Source organism: Paroedura picta, chromosome 5, assembly GCF_049243985.1.
Source record: "Paroedura picta isolate Pp20150507F chromosome 5, Ppicta_v3.0, whole genome shotgun sequence".
Taxonomy (NCBI): Eukaryota; Metazoa; Chordata; class Lepidosauria; order Squamata; family Gekkonidae; genus Paroedura; species Paroedura picta.
The window spans coordinates 55616816-55640007 of record NC_135373.1 but is presented as its reverse complement, the minus strand read 5'-3'; the positions used below and the strand labels follow the sequence as shown (position 1 = coordinate 55640007).

Below are 23192 nucleotides of genomic sequence, written 5' to 3'. Positions count from 1 at the left end.
GAAGCTCTAACTGCTATACCACACATGCTTTCCTATAGTGGTTGCAAGTCACCTTGTGGTTGCTGCCAGGCCTAGGGTAGTTAACCTCAAGGTAGATCCTGGAGATCTTCCAGAATTACAACAGAATTCCAGATGTCAGAGATCTGTTCTCCTGGAGAAAATGACTCCTTTTGAGGTTGGACTCTATGGTATAATATCTGTCTGAGGCCTGTCCAGTTCCCAGCTTATCTCAGATGCTACCACAAAATCTCCTGGAATTTCCCAAAGTGGAGATGGCAAACCTAGCCAGGTCTAGTCCCAATGAGTTCTTTTTTGATCTTTGAGGAAGAATTTGGCTTGGAAAGGACCCTGACAGACTAAGCCTGGCCTAGCAACAGCCACTGACCAAGCCTGCCTAGCAACAGCCACTGAGGAAACACATCGCTTACATCTACAGATGGTCTTTTTATCATTTACTCCGCAATGTATTTTTTTTTAGAGTTCACGTTTTTCTGCAAATGTGGAGCCTTTTCAGGTTTGTAGAATGATATGATTTGTCCTTTCACAGATCTGATCATTAGATTTAAGTATCGGACTTCTATTAGAATATGAAATTTTTATTTTTTTATTTTTTAGGATTCCATTGCTCTTCACAGCCTTACATTTCTTATGATGGTATTGCTCCCAGCAAGTTTTCATTCCTCACAATTATGAATATTTGTATATTCAGTATTCAGGTGAGTAGTTGCCCTGAAGGTCCCTTCATGCAGCCTGCAGAGGATGGGAGCGCACTTACTGGGAGCGGGGAATGCTCAGCATTTCAGTGATGCGCCTATATGACCTAGAAGTGATGTATGCACCTCAGGGGAGTTATGCTCTTGTTTTTACACACAACTCTATGGTAGAATTAGCTTCTATCATATAGGTTTTGCCCTAAACCCAGAAAGTCACTCCTGACATCCCTGACATTCCTACATCACTGCTGGGTCATACAGGCATGTTGCTGAATGTTCTTCCCTTCCCTTGCTGGCCAGTTTACCAGTAGTGGAGCAATGAGGTTTGGCAGGGAGACCCCTCACCACCACTGGAGGTGGGGTCAGTCCAGAATAATAGTGCAGCAGGAAAAAAAGCCCAAGAAAAATGTTCCACCTGCAATGTAGCAGTTACATTGTGGTCTTAAACTAAACATTTTGCAACAAGCTTATTAGCAGCCTGATTCATGCAGAGTTTAGCACTCTTGAAGTTGCTGGTTTCAGTGGGCATAGGCACACCTAACTCTGTAGAGGATCTGTATGCAAGGATAGCATGACATCTTTCGCCCTTCTTTTTTTAATAGAAGTGCCTGAGTATGTATGAACATTTTTGTCTGCATATGCTTGCTTAACAGCAAACACAATGACTTTCTGATACATGTACTGGAAAAAATACACTCCTGTAATTAGTATATAATATTACTGATTATTTATTTTGCTATTTAGAATCCTACCTTTCTACCTGATCTCTCTTTTTCAAACTCAAAACCAACAATTAAAAAGGATTTCTCTATGAGTTTGGTTTTGAGTAATATTGTGACCTCACTTAAACATCATTCATTCATTCATAAGTTGATAAATATTAAGATAAAATTAATTATCCCTCCCCCATGGAAAATAAACATCTACCTACACGAACAGCAGAAATCAAAAGCATTATCTGAAACTGAAAGCATTCCCTGAAGATGGAAATTGTAATTTATTCCAGAAGTTACTGTTCTGATTACTAACTACCTGTGCCTTCCTAAGCAGCTTCTCCCCTTCTAAGCCCAGTAACTTCGGCCTATTCTGCACACAATAGATAATGCACTTTCAATGCACTTTAGAAGGAGATTTTCCTGTTCTTGGCCCATTATGCACGGCCGCCGAAACGGCGATTTCAGGTCACATGGAAAACGCGGAGGGGGAAGACGCGACGCATACCAGTTATGTACGGGGCGGGGCACGACGGTGGCAAAACCCAGAGTAACCGAGTATGCACGCGGCGATCCGGGCACCGCTTCTGGTTGCGCCCCGGTCACCCGGAAGCTGCACTTTCTTCCACGTTTCACTGACGCGGCTTTTTCGGCGGCATGCACCGAAGCTGCGGCCGGTTGCAGCTGGCTCCATGCGTTATCGGTGATTTTAGTAGCCGCCATTCCACCCCGAATGTGCGCTAAAACCCCCGTGCATAATGGGTCCTTCACAGGAAAACCCAGCTGCCAAAGCACATTGAAAGTGCATTATCCATTGTGTGCAGACTGGGCCTTCAATGGATTTTAGAAGAGTGTAATTCTGCTTAGGAAAGTAGAGTAAACTGTATATTTATACATTCAACGCATGAATATGAACCCCTTCGAAAGTCAGCCTTCACAACATGCTTCTCAGGAGCTGATAGAGGGCTTCCCTACCCCAAGTCAGATATTTCCAACTTCATATCTAATGAGGCAGTGGGTCTAGCAAAGTTGGAAGTAATGTGACCAGACCTATGATGCAGAGATATATTTACAAGTAAGTCACATACAATTAGTTAGATAAACCTAACAGTGTGGTAGCTGGATAACAAGTGGCTTTGGGACTTCAGTGCACCATTAATGCATAGCATTGAATAAATGAAAATTTAAACACAAGGGCATAGATAATGAAAAAAGTGAAAACCCACCATATTCCGGGACTTGTCCAGTTCCACGTTTCAATAGCAGCCGCACTCTCCTGCCACCAGATTTAATTAGCTCTATTGCTCTGGCGTGTGTCATGTCTCTTGTGCTTTCCCCATTGATTTCAATTATTTGATCCCCCACCTGCAGGGGAGGGAAAAAATGCCATATTAGTAAAAGCTGACTGATAAGCAAAGTTGACTAGCATGCAAATGTATATAATGCATATTTGATAGTTCAGGATTGCTCTATACACACCAAACATACAATTTATCTCTGTCTGGGATACAGATGGTCACTCTAGGGTCCTCTCTGCACCCCCTCTGAACTTTAAGAGGGCCTTCCAGCCCTGGCTGCAAAACTTGTACAGACACATAGGGAAGAGATGGAGGCATTTCTGAAGGCACTCAACCTACTGACCCATGGTGCTCTTATATGCTAGTACTACTGCATCTTGCCTACTGTCCAATACTAGAACTTGGCCAACCCAGTCCTGATTGTAGGGCTGTTAATGGCATTTACACTCATATTTTAAGTTGTTTCTTCACATTTACATTGTCAGAACAGTTAATTGAATCACAGTGCCCATCAGTCCTTTTGTTTTCAGTGAAGGAACCTTTCTTCTAATGGAATCAATGAGCATCAAATGTGCTTAACTTTACCTGAATGGTAATGTGACCTGGTTATTTTTATGAACAAAAATTCTTGGACTTGTTTGGGATTTCGTTAGAAGGAAGAGGGGTGGCTACAAGTGTGTTATTCCCACTGGGAAACTACAAAGCAAGATGTGCAGAAATCTAGCCCTATTTGCTTCCTTTCTTCATGCACTAAAAAGACCTGTATCCCACGGAAAAGCCCTTTCCCTCCTGCAAATGAGTCAGCCTGGCTCTCTGTGTAATTCCACTGCAAATTCCATTTCTGGGTATAATAGAATTCAGGAAACTGGGATTTGGTTATTTACCGATTGCATGTTTACCCCACCTTTCTTCCATCAGGGAACTTTAAGTCAGTGTAGATTGTGTTCCCAAGAGTGGATTGTTCCCTAAACCTCACAGCTGTCTGTAATGATAAGCTAGGGTTATCGTCCACCAGTGTGACTGTATGTAGGCTCACTCAAAGAAGACTTGTATCAACAGTAGAATAGTGGGCTTGTCGATATTTTTCGGCTCAAGAAAATGGTAATTCACTTTTGCCAGAACATTTGGCTGTCACTGCACACAATGATGTACAACCTAGGTTGGATTGTTTGAACAAGATACAGCAAAAGGGACACACAGCTGAACAGACTAATTCAGCACATTGATCAGCCTGCGGGTAGCACACCTGTTCTGCTGTTGCACAGGGTGGGGAGAGTTCTCTGCACAGAGAGTGTTGTCAACATGGATGCCATATGGATGCTGATCACAGGAACACAATTTTTATAGTGAAACTGTGAAACAGAGTCTAGGGAGGTGCAGCTATTGAAAAGTTTACAACAACAGCCCCCAAACCAATTGTTCCATGTGCTAATCCCACCATCCATATCCTCCTTCAAGAGAAACAGTTTTTGCTGAGCTTTTGGGCTGAAAACTTGGAAACCAACCCCTATCTCTTATTTATTTAGTGACAAATTCCTACCCTGCCTTGCTCAATGCGACTCAATGCTAGCCATACTGTGCAAAACCATTAAACATAATAATTCAAAGGCAGACAAGCAAGCCAATTGCCACCAAACACTACCAGCAGTAGAGGCCTCTGTACAAGCCTCCATTTGAATCCATTTTAAATAAACACTGTACAATGCTTACAAAAATGTGCTTGTCAGGAAGCCCACTTAATCTCCTCCAACAGGCTGTTTTAGAGAGATGGAGCTACAGTGGAAAAAGACTGGTTTAAACAAGCTAAAAACAGATTCATATTTAAGAGAGCTATAACCAGAGGGCCTCGACAGGCTAGCCTGTCAGATCTTGGAAGCTAAGCCAGGTGAGCCTTGGTTAGTACTTGATGGGAGACGACCAAGGAAGCAAGGGGTGCTATGCAGAGGCAGGGAGTAGCAAGCCACTCTATGGGTCTTTTGCCTTAGAAACTCTTTGTGCTCTTCATAAATTGGCTACAACTTGATAACATTTTCCTCCACCACAGTCAGAGGAGAGTGATGAGCAGGTATATCAGTTCATTCCAGAAGAGAGTCTCCTTCAATTATGAGGGCCTCAGATGATCAAACACAATTGAAGTCACTGAAAATGCCCACATTACAAATGTACAGCTGAAAAGAGCCCGGAGCCTGGGTCTCTCACATTTAAGCCCAACATTCTAACATTTACACTACAGCTTGAATGCTAAACATAGTCCCCATGATGTAGGTCTATCACACTAGAATCTGGAAGACCCAGAGTTGAATCCTCAGTTTGTCATGGAAGCTTGCTGGGTGGCCTCACACAGGATTGTTGTGGCAGGGAGAACAATATTTAGCCACTTTGGACCTCCAAATATCTAAGTAATAACAAGAGGTTTGGGCATTGTGGACGATTTTTCATGGGCAGAAAAGGCCGGGGCAGCATCAGTATGGATCCAGGGGTAATCCCCATGTCTACTGATGTTGCCGCCAAGCTGCTGATCTCCAGGGCCTGGTGCAGATTGGGCCCCAAAAGCCCTGCACTAAGGGGAGGCTTAATGCCCCCTTATATGGACTGCCCAAAAGATGCGTGACACAAAAACAGACAGTGGGAGACCACCCTTGAGCATCTTTTGCCTCAAAAACTCTACAGGGTTGCAATAATTTAGCTGTGACTTGACTCTCCCTAGGAGATAAAATTAACTAACTATCCTACTTCAGTCACAGTATTAGAAGAGGACTCATTGGAAAAGAGAATAATGCTAGGAAAATTTGAAGGCAGCAGGAAAAGATGAAGATACAACATGAGATGGATTGAGTCAATCATGGAAGCCATGGCCCTCAGTTTGTAAGACGTGAGCTAGGTTGTTAAAATTTGGATGTTTGGGAGGTCATCAATTTGTAGGGTCACCATAATTTGGAAGTGGCTTGACAGCACTTACACACACCCTCCTCCTATGTTCCCAGTTCGAATCAGCTCCCTGTATCCCTGATCTGAGAATTCAGAAATCTGTGATTCTGTGATTTTATCCCTTGTTGTTACCTGCCCTGAGCGTTTAGGGATGGTGGGATATAAAAATAAAGATTTATAATTTAAAAAATTTTAAACATAACAGGGAGATCCAGATACAAAACTCACAATGTCTTGACTGGTTGTTTCCTGGGGATGGCAAAACAACATGGAAGAATAAGGTGACCTCCTGCAGCCAGGTCCAAAATATAATTTGAGTGATCCATGGGTGCCATTGATCCATTAAAACAAAACACACACACAGAGAGAAGACGTGCTGTTTGTGCATTTCCTGTCATCCTATCTACTTTGAGCTTTAGCTTGAGGATGAAAGGCACACTTGTAGGCACATGCATGCACACACACATAGAGAAGAAGTTAAAAACAGAGGAGACCACTTTGTGTGGAATATTTTGTTGTTTGTACATGCAGTAAATGTACATACATTAATTTATGCAGCTTTTATGCTTATCCTATGCAGGAAAAATCATAATAAGGGTAGAAAGCAAGGAACAGAGCTAATATCAATCAATTGAGATGGGAAGAAATGGGCAGGGAAAGATGGAATTGGAATGTCAGAAGAAAGAGCAGACGATTAATTGGAGCATGTGATGACTTGCAATAAATGCTGGCTTCTAAACAGGTTTAGTGGATTAGTAAATATTTTTCTGTGGACATGCATGACTGGTTTATGAAGTTCCAGAGCAATTACGGTAGCCTAACTTGAAGCCCAGTGCCCACTGTGCCATTCTTGAATGAGCATGCCTCTGCCAACAGAAAAACTCATTACAGGCACACCACTTTCCTGCTGCACCAGAAATAAACATAATTGCATGTGTGGGGCTTTACACCTATGTTAAGTGGGGAAATTTAATGGCAAAAAAGCCCACAGTGATTGTGCATAAAAGGCACCTCTGTCAGCCGCCAGCTTAATGTATTTTATAATTAAACCTCTTGAAATAGACTAATTACCTATGGAAAGTGACATCTCTTGTTTATGTGCACACTGTAGTTTCCACATTAAATGTTCACTGTCTTCTTCCACCATCTCCCCTATGCCCAATCCATCCTGCTGACAGGAAAAGAAGGTGTTGCCTTGTGAAAGAGGCCTCACAGCATGGGGCTGCCTCTTCCTCTGACGGACACCTTCTATCTTGGCGAAATTTAACTAGTGATAGTTTCCCATCCAGTAGCAAGCAGATGCAGAATTCAGGATGCTTTTGCATGTAATAATATAACAGCTGAGTGGTCCCTCAGCAATGAATCGAAGGGAAGAGGGGCATTCAACAAATTACTGTCTCACTGTCAGCCTCATTTATGCAACATGCCAAGACTGTCCACAGAGTTTGTAGACTAGAACTTGCCCGCTTCACCCCTTCCTCACTGCTCTTGACCCCAAATTTGTTCCTGGGAGACAGTAAAAAATACCAGAATGAAGGGGGTGGGGGAATCAATGGAAATCATTGCCTCCTGTTCCAAAGACTTAAGTGCTATGGCACTGCAGGGTTGGACATGTGCCAATAGCACTGGCCTACCATATAGGTTGGTTATAACAAGATAATGAACATAGAACACTCTGGACACTCGAACCTTATAGGATGATGGTGATGATGATGATGATGATGATGATGATGAATTGTCACAGCCAGATATTTGACTGGTAGATGGTGTTCTGCAATTTGAGATATGGCCAAGCCAGACTTCTTGCAAAGATTCCAGTGCTTTTTTCTGACGCACATGAGATACACTCTCAGCACAGAATTAAACCACCTTTGTTGCCCTCCCCTGGACACACTCTGGTTTGTCTACATCTCAAAACTGAACACAGTACTCCAAGTGAGGCCGAATCAGAGCAGAGTAAAGTGGTACCATCACCTCCCGTGATCTGGACACGATACTCCATTTAATACAGCCCCAAATCCCATTTGCCTCTTTAGCCATCGAGTCACACTGCTGATTTATGTTCAATGTATGGTCTACTAAGACTCCTAGATCCTTTTCAAACATACTACTGCCAAGACAAGTCTCCCACATCCTATATTAGTGATCCTAGGCCACCATTCCCATCCCCCCTGTTGTGATATGTTTTTGCCACAGTGAGCACTATTTCCCTCACAAGAGAAATAGGAGTTAAGCAGTTCAGCCCTCTCTTCATCATCATCTGTTATAATTTCACTTTCTTTTCCTTGCAGTGGTCCTACAGAGGTCCTACTCTCTTTCTTACCTGAAATTTAACTAAAGAAGCCTTTTTTTGCTATGTTTTGCACTTCTTGCTAGCCTGTGTTCATATTATTACACAGTAATAATCACAACAACAGATAGGGATGAAAAATGGAAGGAAAGTTCTGTCTTAAGGAAAGCCATTTGGATTACTTGTGAAAACAGCTGGATGTGCACTTTTTCAGAAATCTTTGAACTAAATCATTCTTCTCTAATTTAGGGGTAGTCAACCTGTGGTCCTCCAGATGTTCATGGACTACAATTCCCATGAGCCCCTGCCAGCGTTTGCTGGCAGAGGCTGAAGGGAATTGTAGTCCATGAACATCTGGAGGACCACAGGTTGACTACCCCTGCTCTAATTGATACCATGGAAATTTGTGAAGGGTAACAGCAATTCCCTTGCTATAGGGAAAGTAGTCAGCCTAATTATTCTCCTTTATATATTTGACACCAAATGATGTTAGAGCATCCACTTCATCATGCTGTTAATACATCAACAGAAATATTAGATGAGAGGCTGCGGCAGCATGCCAAATAAACCTAGAGATATCCCAGACTAGCCAATCCCTTTTAGCCTAAGCAATTCTGGCTCCACCATACAGTTATTTCTGACAGAATTCTAGAGGTCACTCATATTTCATATCTACTTTTAATAAAATTATTCATTAAGAAAAATGGAGTCAAATACAGTGGACAAACCATAGTCCAAAAAATTATCCATTCTTCAAAAGCATGCTGCTTTTCTCAGAACCCCCCAATTCTTACATAAATTCTCAAGGTCAGATATATATATATCTGAACTACGTATATATATAATGAAACATGACATTATAAGCCTCTAATTTATGAAATAAGGCTAATTTTGACATTGAGTTGAATCCAACCAGTTGTTCTGCTACTAAAAAAAAGGAGTGGTCCTCTTTGACCCCTCAAAAAGACTATGCTAGCAATCATGTACAAAAGTCATGTAGAACCAGGCCTACAACAGGAAAGGGAACTGGGAAAGACTGAGTGGATCCAAACCACTGAAAATCAAAGAGCCAAGATAAATCTATAACCCATAATTAAAGGCAAATATTTTGACTTGTATGTAAATAAACCATCACAGGTCAAACTCTAAACATTTCCTTCTGAAATCAATGAGACTGAAATGTGCTTAATTTTGATTGAATTATGCCTGCAGTGTTTTTCAAGGGAATCAATTTAAACGGTGATTCACTGAATTTTAAACAATGAAGAAATGATTGCACAGTGTGGTGTTTGGCTTGCCAATTTAGTTCTGGATAACGCAAATACCTGTCATCACCTGACAATGTAGGATTAAATAATACATGTAATGTGGTTAAAGGCAGATTAGCAATAAAACATAAGAAAAATGAACACTACTTAGCAGAAAATAGATATCACAGTCCCAATCTTAATTTTATTGACTTTTCAAAGATTAGCCTAACAAAAATTCCCTACAAAACAAACAAATACAATCAGGATATCAAACAAACAGATTGTCAATATATGATATGATGAGAATCAAGAAAAAGAACATATGATCAAATAAAAATACATCATATATATATGTATATATATACGTGTGTGTGTGTATATATATATATGTGTGTGTATATATATATATATATATATATATATATATATATATGTGTGTGTGTGTGTGTGTGTGTGTGTGTGTGTGTATATATGTATATATGTATATATATATGTATATATATGTATATATATTAAATATATGTATGCCAATCTTTTTGAGTGTGCACTAGTTTTATTTTGGAGTTCACCAACTTAGTCAATTATTTTGAGTTCACCAACTTAGTCAATTATTAGGATTGCTTGACTCCCTGCAGGTCTGACTCATGGCCTACTCACAAGTTGTGATCATCAGAGTTGCGGATACAAGAAATTCATGGAAGCTATGAATTGTGATGACCAAAGGGAACCTCCAGATTCAGAAGAAGTAGCCCTGTGAACACCAGCACTGGAGGAACAACAACAAGGGTGCCTTTAGCCTATATAATGTGTTTGTCAGCCTTCCAACAATTTATGATGTTTTTGGCTAAGGACTTTATGGATCTGAATTGCCCTATGCATAAACAGTTCCGCAGGGCCTGCAAAAGGGAGCTCTTCCGCCAGGCATTTGGTTGAGACCAGGCACAACCAACAGCGAATGAAGGGCCTCTGCTCCCCTCCCCTCCCTCTCAGAGCTCCACCAGAGTGCTCAGGACCTGCTTGCACCACTGTACTGTAGCATTTTTTACACCGTTTATTGTTACAACTACCTGTTATTAATATTATTGCATGGTTACTCATATGTTATAGATTGTTTTATGTATTGTTCATATGTTCCATGTAAACCGCCCTGAGCCTCCGGGGAGGGCGATATATAAATTTAAATAAATAAATAAACAAACAAATAATATGAAAGATGATTTATCCTGTATTAGATGGAATGTAATTCCAGATGCAACACTGCTTTTTAAAGGAAATTTGATTTTATGGCCAATTATAATGAAAGGGGGAAATAAAGCCTATTTCCTCTCATGAAACAGCGACATGGAAGAAGCAAGTTGCTATAGAAGAATGTGAAACATAAAAAAGATAAACATATGATACAAAATTTCCCCGTACTGCAGAGGTAAACACAGTGTTTTGTGATGGAAGTCTGACTGGCTTTGATCCTTATCGATGCCAGCAAAACTGATAACTACTGTAAATATTTGATGACAGGGAAGGTTATATTCACACCAGCCAACACCTGACATTATGTGTTCTGAACCTGCTACATCCGGGTTGTCTTCTGGAGTACCCCCATGTTAAGCACCATATAAATGTGGAGTCTAATTTAAAAGGTTAGTCAGTAAGTTTATTTGATACAGCACTATGGCCAGATGCAAGCATTTACTAAAATACAGTAGAGAAAGTAAAAGAATCTCCAAATTTAAATTTACAAAAGGCAAATTTAACATTTAAGGTTACAAATTTAAAATCTGATAATAAAGTACATCTAAATCATTACTGATATAATGTCTTCCCCCTGAGCTATATATGTGTGAACAATATTTGGCAGCCTGCTTGATTATGGGGGCCTTTCTACTCCATAGGAGGAATCTGACTTTTCCTCTGCCAATGCTCTCAGGGGCATCTCTGATAAGGGAAGAATAAACCTAGTGCTTGCAGATATATAAGACAGGCACCTAAGAAGCAATGGACTCTACCTCTCCAGAGTTGCAAGGGCAGAGAATTAAACCACCCATGCCTACTGAAAACCTTAAACATAATTTCCTAATGTTAATATTAATTCACTTGTCAGAGCAAAAAAAAAAAAAAGTCGATGCAAGTTTAGATACAATACCTCTTGACATTTCAGTATCTTCTTTTTTGGAAAAAACCTACGTTAAACATTTTAAAAACTCAGATTACCAGTTAAAGTTTCTTTCAAAGAGATAAAGACCCTTAGAATTATAGAGACTATGATGATTCACACTGAGCAGACTTCTCCAAAGTTATCACATTAATCAAACCTGCAAAAAAACAGTTTTCTCCAACTCAACTTTCCTTAAAAATAGCCTACCGAATTCCTTCAAGTTCTTGTAAAGATACTATATAATAGATCACTTATTTGCTTCTGATTTATGATGACATCATCAGCACAGCTGAAATAGAATTAGAATCCTAAAGGTAAAGGTATCCCCTGTGAAAGCACCGACTCATGTCTGACCCTTGGAGTGACACCCTTTAGCGTTTTCATGGCAGATTAAATACGGGGTGGTTTGCCAGTGCCTTCCCCAGTCGTTACCGTTTACCCCCCAGCAAGCTGGGTACTCATTTTACCGACCTCGGAAGGATGGAAGGCTGAGTCAACCTTGAGCTGGCTGCTGGGATTGAACTCCCAGCCTCATGGACAGACAGCTTCAGCTAGCATTTCTGCTGCATTACCACTTTGCACCACAAGAAGCTCATATTAGAATCCTAGAGGAACTCATTCTGCATTTCTTTGCCACTGACAAAATAACTCTGTAGTGCCACCTGAAGCAGAGTCCATTGAACCTTTCTTAGGACTGCACTATTGGTCAATTAATTGGTCCACATTACATCAGAAGAATCCTTGGGACTTGTTTATGGGAAGCTAGTAGATGAAAGTCTCACTATATTTATGACAAGGGTCCTAAACCAGATGTGGCACTGGGAGACCCACACTTGGGTCATTCCCAATGTGTATGGTTGAGGGGGCCATGGTACAAAGCATGAGAGAATTTAAACCCAGAAGTGGTTTCACTTATCAAAACCACCACCACAAAGTACAGCAAGCCATACTGTTATTAGCCCTGGAAGGGAAAATGTGAAGCAAAAGGAGGCCATCTATCTATTTATTCTTTGGGGGCTGATAACATTGATAGCATGATGTAGTAACTAGAGCAAGGATTTCCAACCAGGGGTCCACAGACCCTAGGAGATCCATGGGAGCTCTGGACGGGGTCCACAGCCTTTCCCTCCTGCCTTAATGAATTCAGCCACTAGCTAGGGAACTGCCACTTCCATTGTTTGACCTCCCAAATATAAGTTTTCTCAAGGTTTTTGCACCTGGGATGGGGGTGGAGCCTGCATGCTTACTTCCAGCTTAAATCATTTCCTCTCTCCCCTAGTCTTTCTTGAGTCTGCCCATTAACACAGATGGTGATGTTGCTTCCAGTGATGTGTCACTTCCAGGGTCATGGCAGGGAGGTGTGGCCAGCTGACATCACTTCCAGGGCTCTTCAAAGTCTAGAAAACAGGGGCTCCTCCATGGTCAAAAGGCAGAAAAAGGCTGGATTAGAGTGTCAGACCAGGATCTGGGAGACCCAGGTTTGAATTCCTCCTCTGCTTTGAAAGCTTGTCAGGTGGCCTTGGGCCAGTCACAAATTTTCAGCCTATCCTACCTCACAGGGTTGTTGTGATGATAAAAACGGAGAAAATTATGCTTCATGTGCTCACTAGGGAGAAAGGTTAGGTACAAGTGAACTAAGTAAATAAAATCAGGACTTGCTCAATGCCACCCCATGAGCTTAATGGCTAAGAATGAGTTTGGAAATTGAGTTTTCCCTGTTCAGGCCCAAGGGTGCCTACTACACCAACAGACCATGAAGACAATGTTTCAAAGGGTTGAGCTGGCAAGATGAAGAAAGTGAAATACTGTTTCTTAGTGAGATAAATGAAAATAAGTTGCACATCTCATGCATACCTTCCACAAGACCTTTCTATCTGATGGCCCACACTTAATGGTGGTTTTTAAGGGTAAATGTGATGCTTTTTAAGGGTCTGGGGAATTATCTAAGATCTGAATTCATACCCCAGATCTTTCATCCTGTGGGTTGAAGAGCATAGAACAACTCTTCCTCAGTCCTTGTCAGAAGCCACTGCAATCCTCCCCTCCCAATGTGTAGACTGCCCATGGCAACAGCACAGAACCCGCCATTAAACATCCCTTTTAAAGAAGAGGCCATGGCTAGCACAAAATTCTCAGCAGGTTAAATGTGTTACATGCCACAGATGCCATCTGGGCGTCCAATGTGCAGGCATGCATCTAAGCATACTCTCAAGCTGTAACATTAGAACTATGACAACACAAAGCATCTTCATGTCTTGGGGTGGTGGTGGTGGTGGTGGTGTGTGTGTTTAGTCAGGAATGTTATCTGGATGTCTGCAGACATTAACTGTGGTTTTATTTTGTTTTTAAAAATGTAACTTTTACCAGGCATAGAAAGTGAGAGACTTCAAGGTGAGATGGAGGACCCTTAATTTCCCATCTTGTGATTTTCCAACTCTGACAAATAATCACCTTAGAGGGTTTGACACAGAGAATGCAAAACTCCTTACCAGTGGGAACTGTATAGTTTGCAAACTTGTTGTACTGGAAACATTGTTATGTAAAAAGAAACACTTCTATGAAGTCTGAATTCTACATGTCCCCTGAGAATCTCCATATCCCTGTAACTGTGGGCAAAAAAACAAACAAACAATCTCTTCTTTAGTCAAATATCTCATTATCAAATGCTGGGATGTTCCCAAGGACAAGTGGAAAATGAGACTGCACAGCACATTTGTCCTTAGACAGTACTTTAAATTGTTTTCTCCTCCTTCTGCGGTCCCAGTGTTTCCTCTATAAATGAATACCTCTCCTTTAATCCCTGATGAGTTCAGCTTGTAGACCTATCCCTGTTACTCCATTTGTTTCCACTGAGTCTATTGACCCATCCAGTGATGCACAGTGAAGAGCCTCTATCTAGCATATCCTTTAAAATATAATATTGCCTTTTATTGTCTTCACAGTTTTCTGTCTCTTACCTGAGTTTGCTCAATGGATTTCAGCCTCCATCCCATCAACTGCAGCCTGTCTGCCTATTTTTTGCTGTCAAGTAACAGCTGACCTATGGCAACCCTGTAGTTTTCAAGGCAAGAGTCATGCAGATGTGGTTTGCTATTGCTTCTCACTGCACAGTGACCCTAGTATTTATTGCAAAACTATGAATGACATCTTATCTAAGTGAAATATGTGATGGGTTTCCCCCTACATTATCCCTTCTATGTGGCTAGCAAGAGCTGGAGAAATTGCAAAACATGTCCAGAATTATCAGACACGTGACCATAATATGTGATCAAATAGATATTATCTCTAGAAAATGACTTCACTGTCTAATGATAGTTCTTTCATAAGTTTACAGCTGTTTCAGCTTTTAGTTCTTTGACTTGTTTCTGAATATACAACCGCACACAAAAACAGAATATGAAGAGACTAGTAAATTAAAATTATTTTTTTTTACAAATAATCACTGCAGGTGCATGGTTGATATTTACATATTGCTCCTCTGAAGTCCATCAGTGTTACAGGCTATATGCGCTTCCCCTCTCAGTTGCCAAGAGATTACTGAAAAATGATGATTTTCAGTGCTCCAAATACAATAACATCAGGAATTATTTCTCTGCTTCAGAAAAAAAGGCAGCTGCTGAACACTTGGATGAGTTCCATCAACAATTTTTGTAGACTACTGGTCCCTACACTAGTTATTTTATTGAATTCAGAAGGAGACACACCCAGGAAAAAATTGTAGAACTTCAGGCTTGGGGGAAGACACATCTACTCAGAACATCTACTCAGAACGCCCATTAGCTCTCAAAACTCTATAGGACCATTTCCACAGTACAGTCTTACCTCATTTTAACATCATATTGAGGCCGTTTTCTGTGCTTTGAGATTGCTGATTGCCTCCATTTTTACCCATGAACTGGGTTCACTTGGGTTCCTGCCCTCCCCCCCACATAAACAGCAATAGTTCAATGTACTTGCAGTCAAAACAAATAAAAAAGCTCGCGCGTCCCTGCTTCCCTCTCCCCCCCCCCTTCCACAGTAAGAAGCTTCCTGGGCCGCAAGCTTGCGGCCTGGGAAGTTTTTTACTGCGGGGGGCGGGGAGAGGGATCTACGGCCCGGCACCGGGCCGTGGCCTGGTGGTTGGGGACTACTATTTTAGTGCACTTTGCGGGCCAAAGGAAGCCGCGGACACCCTCTCAGGCCCTCCTGTCTGCCGCCCCTTTCAAAGACCATTTCTAAAATGGGCTTTGATACTAGTCATTAATATTACTGTTAAGAATTACATCTGAATGCAACTAACTAAATACACACACACATACACACACACACACACACATTTTAAGGGCATATGGCTCAAGGACAACTTTGGTGGGAGCAGGAAGGCAATAGGTGGGGTAAACACCAGAAAATGACAACACCAAAATGATGACAGAAAATGGTGGCAAGCTGGGAAACCAGATTAGAATCCAGAAGATCCTCATTTGGAAAGTTTGAGACAATATCTGAAGGGAAAAAATTGTAGTAAGGGTGGATTTGGTAAATGTGGGGTAAAGAAGTATAAAATTCAGATCTACTCCTGATGAGGCAAAAATTTGTGTGGAAATGTTTGTATTCTTTGATACTTTAAGAACACCTAGGCAGGGGGCTTGCTCGTGTGCAGAAATGGGCTGGCAGCATTCCTAAAATGGACTACTCAGAAGTAGGTTCTATTTATTCGATAGGGTTTTACTGAGCATTCTGAGGATTGTAGCCTAAGATTTAGGACAACCCAATGTAGAATTAGGCCAGTCCACTGGAAAAAACCCACTAGAATAACTCTGTATTGATCCCATATTGTTCAGTTCAAGTTGGTGAACCCAGAATCATAGCCTTAGCTGAGTGCCCACCTTTTCACCACATCTTACCCTCATTCTTCCATTTCTTATTGCTGGCCCATCTTCTGCCAACCTCAACACATAAAGATCCATTTTGTATTCTCTTCCTCCTCGAATACTGAATCCAAACCCTTTGGCTCCTTTTTCCATGTCAACAGTGAAATAATCAAAATCCTGTCCAGTTAAAGGAAATAGGAAAAAATGAATTATTTCAACAAATAATAGCATTTCTCTTTTTGTTCCTCATTTAAATGTAAATAATGAGACATCTCAAGACTTATTGCTTGATGTTCCAATTCTTCCTAAGTGCTAGTGGTCTTCATGTGATTGTACATACCACTTGTTTCCAACAAGTGGCTAAATTATGTGTGATGTATATATTCCAAACAGATGTGCCTATACGTAAAAAGCCTGGGTCACAAATATCTTTGCCTCTATCTTTTGAAGTGGAAGAATCAAGAGAATCTGGATTCTGTGTGATAAACGATTGCCAAACATTACTTTAGGTGAGTTGTGAAGTGATACCCATGAGGATAGCTTTGAGTGAGCCCTCAAGAACTAGTTTCTCTCACAAGGCTTGTATAGGATGTGCCCCACTTGGGTGTTGTGTGGAGGGTTGGAGTTTCTCAGTGTGTATTAAGATCTCCATCAGCAAGTGTTCTCTCCCAGCTGGGTGCAGTAAAGAGACCTGCTGCTAAAGCTATCAGAGACTCCTCCGAGTTGGCTACATAGCAGGACTGAAGAATAAACTAGAAGCAGGATAGGTGAGCTCAACACTGTGCACCATGCCTACATGGGTGGCAGTGAGATGCCATTGCTCCCCCACCTGAAGACTGGCAAGTATATGAACCAACAGCTATTGCAAGTCTCAGAACAGATTATTCCTGATTCAAATATCTTGACAATAACTTCACAGGTGGATATATCAGTGTAGCAGAAACAAAGGTGATGGAAGCACGTTTACTTGGAGATAAATAATTAGGTGTGCTTTCAAGAAAACCAATATAGGATTGGAAAGTAAAACAGTTTAAATCACAGTATGTTAATTCTAGATTGTGGGCATATATAAAGGAGATTTTGAGACTATTAAACAATTTTCCTGTAAACATTTGGTTTATGAAAAACTTCTGTATGTTATGTTTCCATACCTTATGAGTCTCAAGGGCACAATCATTCTGAATTATACATGATGTTTATATATCTGTATTATATCTAAAATATGCACACAGGATGCAATTCACAATCAATCTAGGGACAGTTTATACCATCAACATCATCAAGCATTAAAGCTTTTTCTAGACTATATTCCTATAAGTTAGGTGAGGGCCCAAAGCTTGATGGCAGAGCATCTGTTTCATATGCACAAGGTCTCAAGTTCAATTGCTGACATCTCCAGCTAAAATACACAAGGGAGCAGGAAAAGCGTTTCTTTGGCTGAGAGCTTGGAGAACGAGTTAGAGTTGACAATACTCAGCTGCATGGACCAATGGGCTGTGTGAATATACAGGATCTGCATATGGTCAACATGTACAAAGGAGGGGGAACGATTTCAGGTTTGAATATGCTCTCAAGTAGTAACCAACTTATTAGGACCTCAGCAAGGGGCTTTTAAGGCAAGTGAGAAGCAGAGGTGGTTTGCCATTGCCTTTCTCCATGGTCTTCCTTGCTGGTCCTCCACCGAAGTACTGATGCTGTTTAGCTTCTGATGAAATCAGATAATACCATACCATTCCACATACCTGTGGGTCTGAATGCTCCATAGTCCCTCTGCATAAAGAAAAATAGCATGCACTCCCCACTCAGGAACATTCAAACATAACCACTCTACCTACAGCCTGAAATAGTACAATTCATTTCCATTTCATTCTGCTGATAATATAAACATAGGCATGTTTGTTCTTTAGAGGGTTTTCTTTCATTGGCCATGGATCTAGCCAGGTTTATACAATATATTGATTATAACCTTAACTATCATTAAACACTTGGAAATCCATCTTAAACACGCACAAACTAGTTGCCATGAACATAATATTCATATAATACAAACCTGTTTTCTGATTGCTATATTTTTATTTCACTTTTCCTCCAAGGAGCTCACAATGGCATACCTATTATTTTCTCTTCCACTGAAGCATCACAACAAACCAGGCACAGCCCTCACCAAGTTTCATGGCTGAGCAGAGATCTGAACATGGCTCAGGCTGGTCCTGGTCTGCCACCTTAACCGCCATAACATTCTCTCTCTCTCTCTCTCTTACAAAAAGCAAACTTTTGGTAAGCTGTATTTGGGATGTTGTATCTATTGTATTATCAGCCTTTGCACTCTGATGTAGCAGGCTTTATCATGGGGAAGGGTGGATCATGCACAAAATCTCCACTGACAGAAGCAATTTCCGTCTTCCCCTGGCTCTTCCTCCCCCTAAATGCTACTACTAAGGGGTAAGAAACCCCAGGAATAGCACCAGAGGAAGCTGTGGATCTGGCCTGGGAGGGGGAAATCAGTAAAAATCACCCTCCCCCTTCTGTCATGGATCCAGCTCGAGGTCATTAGGCTTGGGAACATGAAATCAACAGTATCTCTGTGAAATGAGGCACTTGTTCTGCTTCTGCATAGAGTTTCTGTTTGCATAATTCACATTACAATGCAAGCCCATGCGAAGGTATGGCCTTCTCAGCAAATAGTAGTTTCCTTTGAGTGCCTTTGCAGAGAGTTTTATGATTTCCTAATTATTGCCAATGACAGTGATATAAAGGACAGTATTTATGCAGCGGTTCCATCTGCTGTATATTTCTGCAGAGAGGCAGGAATGGGGGATGGGGCAGTAGCTGCTTATATGACTCAGATTCTGTATCACAGAAATGGTTTCCTAATAATGGCTTTTGAATTAATGGCTGTTCTCCAAGCTGCTGAGTCACTTTATGTGGCCAAAAGCAATTAGGTCTGTGCAATGGGGCTTCAGCTCGCATCCCCCGATGCACCCAGAAAGCCGCTTTATAAATATGGTTTATATAGCACTTTCCCATGGCAGACACTTGTTTCCATTAGAAATGAAAGCCCCACTGCAAGGAGAAGCTTTCACGCTTGCTTGGATCAATTTGTTGCAGGAGAATTATTTTATTAGCACAAATACTTATGCATATACACCAATGCATGCAATGTTAGTTTCTGATGCAAACATTTCATAGCATGAAGCTTGTGCTTTTGATTTAATACTATTACACACTTCATGGTGAACTGCTTTGGGTGGAAATCCATGGAAAAGCAATATAAAATGATACATGAAAATAAAGAAATACCTGGGGCTGCCTGTAGTCTGATAAGGGGTATTGCCTGGTGTCAGGGGAATGTTGCCTGTAATCTATCAAAGGGGGCTGCCTGTAGTCCAGAGGAGGTGGTTGCTGGTAATCCAATACTGGAGGGTGCCTGTAGTCTAAGGGAGGCTGCCTGTAGTCCGTGGAAGGCTGCCGATAGTCTGTGAATGGAGGCTGCCGGATGTCGGGTTTCACATCCTGCCTTGCTTTCACTTCTGACCTGTAACTGAGTTATAAGGAATAAGGTTAGAACTTGGACATTATTTTTAAAGCAAGAGGCGTTAAGTACTATTCCATACATTTCATGAAATGAAAAGCATGTCATTGGTTTGTAAAACTAAGTGACATGGGGTTTGGTCATTTGGGAACATGAGTACATGGGATATGGTCTGAAAGTAATGACTACCAACACTGTTGGCAAGGCAGGGAGGGATCATGGCGTTGTGGCAGAGGATCTACTTGGTTTGCAGAAGGTCCTAGGTTAAAATCAGGGCCTTTCCATTTGTAAAAAGGTTCTATCAGTTGCTGATGTGAAACAATTCTACCTGAGACCCTGAAATAGATCAGTTGTCTGACTCGGCATAAGGCAGTTTTAAGTGGTCATCTAATGTCCATTATCTCACATGTTCAACATCTTCTTCCCTGCATCAGTAGCTGACAGTGAGTCATGGACTGATGTTGGTAGAGAGGATACAGTGAAGCTTGTCACACCTGACCGCCCCAAGGAAAGAATGGGCAGTGCTATGGAATTGTAGGACCACTCACTGGCTGGTATCCACCAGAGACCCCAGAAGCAACAGGCCAACAGCAGTAGCATTGCATGGTACTTTGTTTTTTATTTATTTATATTTAGATTTCTATACCGCCCTGCACGACAAAACATCTTGGGGTGGTTCACAAAATAAAATCAATAAAATACAATACAAAACCCATAAAATCCGTTAGTTAAACAAATAACAATAAAAAATAGAGAACAAGAACCAGATAGCAGCATAATCTCATTGACCGTTTACGCACTGGGAACTTCACTGCCCCAGCTCCCGTGCAGGAGCACAAATCGGGGATGAATGAGGTGCACTGGGCCAAGTGCTCCCCCACGTGGGTACAGGAAGAGGTGGGGCAACCTGCCACGACTAAAACACCAGCCTTCAGCCCGGCATGAAACCTTTAGTGCATAAACGGTCTTTGACTTGTGCAATAAGATCTACACTATGGGACAGGGTGGTGGCGCAAATTCCCTCAGTCTAATTTATTTTGCTACTGAGTGGAGCAGTTCACATTCTGCTGTACTTAACTACTGCAATCTTAAAATGGGCCTTGGACAATGGAAGACCCTGTGGGACTCCAGAGTGCTGCTGAGGGGGCTTCCTGTGTTAAGGAGCGGTGCTTATCCGCACAGCTTAAAAGGAAAACCAGTGGCGGTGCATATGATTAAGGGCCATGGTGCAAGTGAAACTAGGGGTCATTGGGGGAAGACCTTGTAGTAGGGCCGGATTGAACATTCAGGCTTCCAGTTTGTTATCCCTACTCAATAGCTATAATGAATCATTAAACTAGTTTCAACCACCCTGTAACTTTTTAGAGCCCATTCCGGCAGATATATATTCTGGATCACTGGCATTTCAGTTTCCAGTGCATTACCTGAAGGTAACCAGTTCCTAGATAATAGTATTTAAGTTAACAGCCTAAATTTTGCAGGTAACCAAGTGACATATAGGGCATTTTACTTCTTGAAACTGCCATTTTCTGAGATCTGGGTGAGGCACACTGAGGTGAGGCACATTAAGGCAAAAATCAATCCATGGACTAAACATAATGGTCTGTAAATCACAACATGCCCATAAAAGCTCTAACCTGAGGCAATATTATTACTTTTAGCAAAATAAAACCATACTGATGATTAACACAGAGAAATTACCAGGGACAAAACAATTTATAGTAAACAAAGAAACAATGCATTTTAAAGTAACTAAGTGCTATTATCGCTTTGTCTATGCATAACTTGAAGAAAGTCTTGGGGTGAAGAAGTCAGAAATCATCCTAGTTGTATCACGCCTAAATGACATAATCTGAGACAGTGAAATCATCTAGTTGGCATTCACATGACAATAAAATGGAAGTCCAGTGGTAACATGCTACTGGATTTTTGTTTTATTTTGCTGTAACAACTAACATCTTCAAAGAATTATTCATGTGATAACATGCTCTCGGAATATTGCAGCAAAAATGCCAGTTACATTGTCCCCAAAGTGTTAATTTTCAAGATAGTGTAACATGTGAAGTTATTGCAGTTCTACAAAAACTCTTGTGAAACAGAGAGATAAATATCAACATGATGGAATTTACTCTGAAAGTCATTTTAGTCTCACTGTCTAGAATGTTTACATTGTGACTTGCAATGGTCAAGTAATTTAAAAAATGAATATTTGATTGCTTTTATCGGAGGTGAAGAACGATATGCCCATGATCCCATTCAGTGTTTACCAAGGTTTTGAGCTGTAATAAAACATTCATCTTTGATGATTTCATAAAGGCAGTTATTAGAGGGTTGGGGATATATGCCTTTTATAATCTAGAACATATGCCTTCTATAATCTATTTGGAGTTCAGGACATATGCCTTCTATAATCTAGTGTATTATGCAAGTTCCTGAGGTCCTTAGCTTCCATGTTGGGTAAAGACCAGGTTCTGCCAACCACAGGCCTTCCAAACAAAGATTCCACCTGGATTCCCAGGTACGTCCAGGGAAGGCATCCTGGTCTTGGAGCTTTACATAAGCACACACACATGTGTGTACCAATATAGGATATGCTTCTTACATCTGATGAAGTGGGTTCACAAAAACTTCATGTCACAATAAATCTTCAGGAAGTAAGGTAGTAAGAAGTCTATTTTGGTTTACTCTTGAGCATTTACTAAGCGCTAAAGCAAACTGGTTATGTGGAGGTGCTGGATGAGGAGCATGGGGATTGTCGGGATTGATTTTGCTGACATGTTTTCTAAAAAGATTATGTCTTTTGTCATATGAAGCTTCCTGTCTACAGTAGCAAAGGAGCATTTACAAAGCTGTGTGGGATATCCCGCAAATACAATAATCATAACAACCCTGCCTGAACAGTGTTTAAAATGTAATTAAATCTAATTAAGGGGGAGGAGTTATAACTTCTTTCCCACATGCATTCCATATTCCACTAAGTCAAATGAACATCCCATTACCAGGCTTGTAAAGGGTGGAGAGAAAGGGGAAGCATCCTTTTACTACTTAGACAGATCATGGGAAAATATTAATTCCTCCCTTTGGTTGATAGTATTAACAAGGATTTGTTGCTATACTATTAATATGTATGTTCTAAATTGCCAACCAAGATTGGGATGAGACCAAGACTGACAGTGGGGGCAGGAATTAGAAGGGATTTTTTAAAAAGAAAGCAAATTATAAAAGGAAAAGAACAAAACAGAGGATAAAACAGTAGAAAAAAGGAAGAGAAATAAAGACAAGAAGTTGCTTTATTTTCTGCAATGCACTGAGAGGGCTGCCCCTTTGTACCATCTAGCTGAGCAGACAAAACTGTGGAGCTCAATAGAAGGACATGAAGAGGGAAATAGACTTCTGGAAACAACTAGCTGACTACAGTCTGCAGGGAAATGTGTTCAGATATATCTGGTTTGAACAGATATCTGAA

At 41.0% G+C, this 23192-nt stretch overlaps 1 protein-coding gene across 13 annotated transcripts in view; it reads right to left on the bottom strand.

The window, feature by feature from the left end:
• Window positions 1–23192, bottom strand: part of MAGI2 (membrane associated guanylate kinase, WW and PDZ domain containing 2) — a 652499-nt gene that overhangs the window by 22503 nt on the left and 606804 nt on the right. For all 13 annotated transcript variants that reach the window (XM_077338042.1, XM_077338044.1, XM_077338045.1 and 10 more), the window contains 3 exons: window positions 19495–19735; window positions 16228–16371; window positions 2653–2791 (listed from right to left, as the gene is read on the bottom strand). In XM_077338042.1, coding sequence (XP_077194157.1) covers window positions 2653–2791; window positions 16228–16371; window positions 19495–19735 — 524 coding nt within the window. The remainder of the gene's footprint in view (window positions 1–2652; window positions 2792–16227; window positions 16372–19494; window positions 19736–23192) is intronic.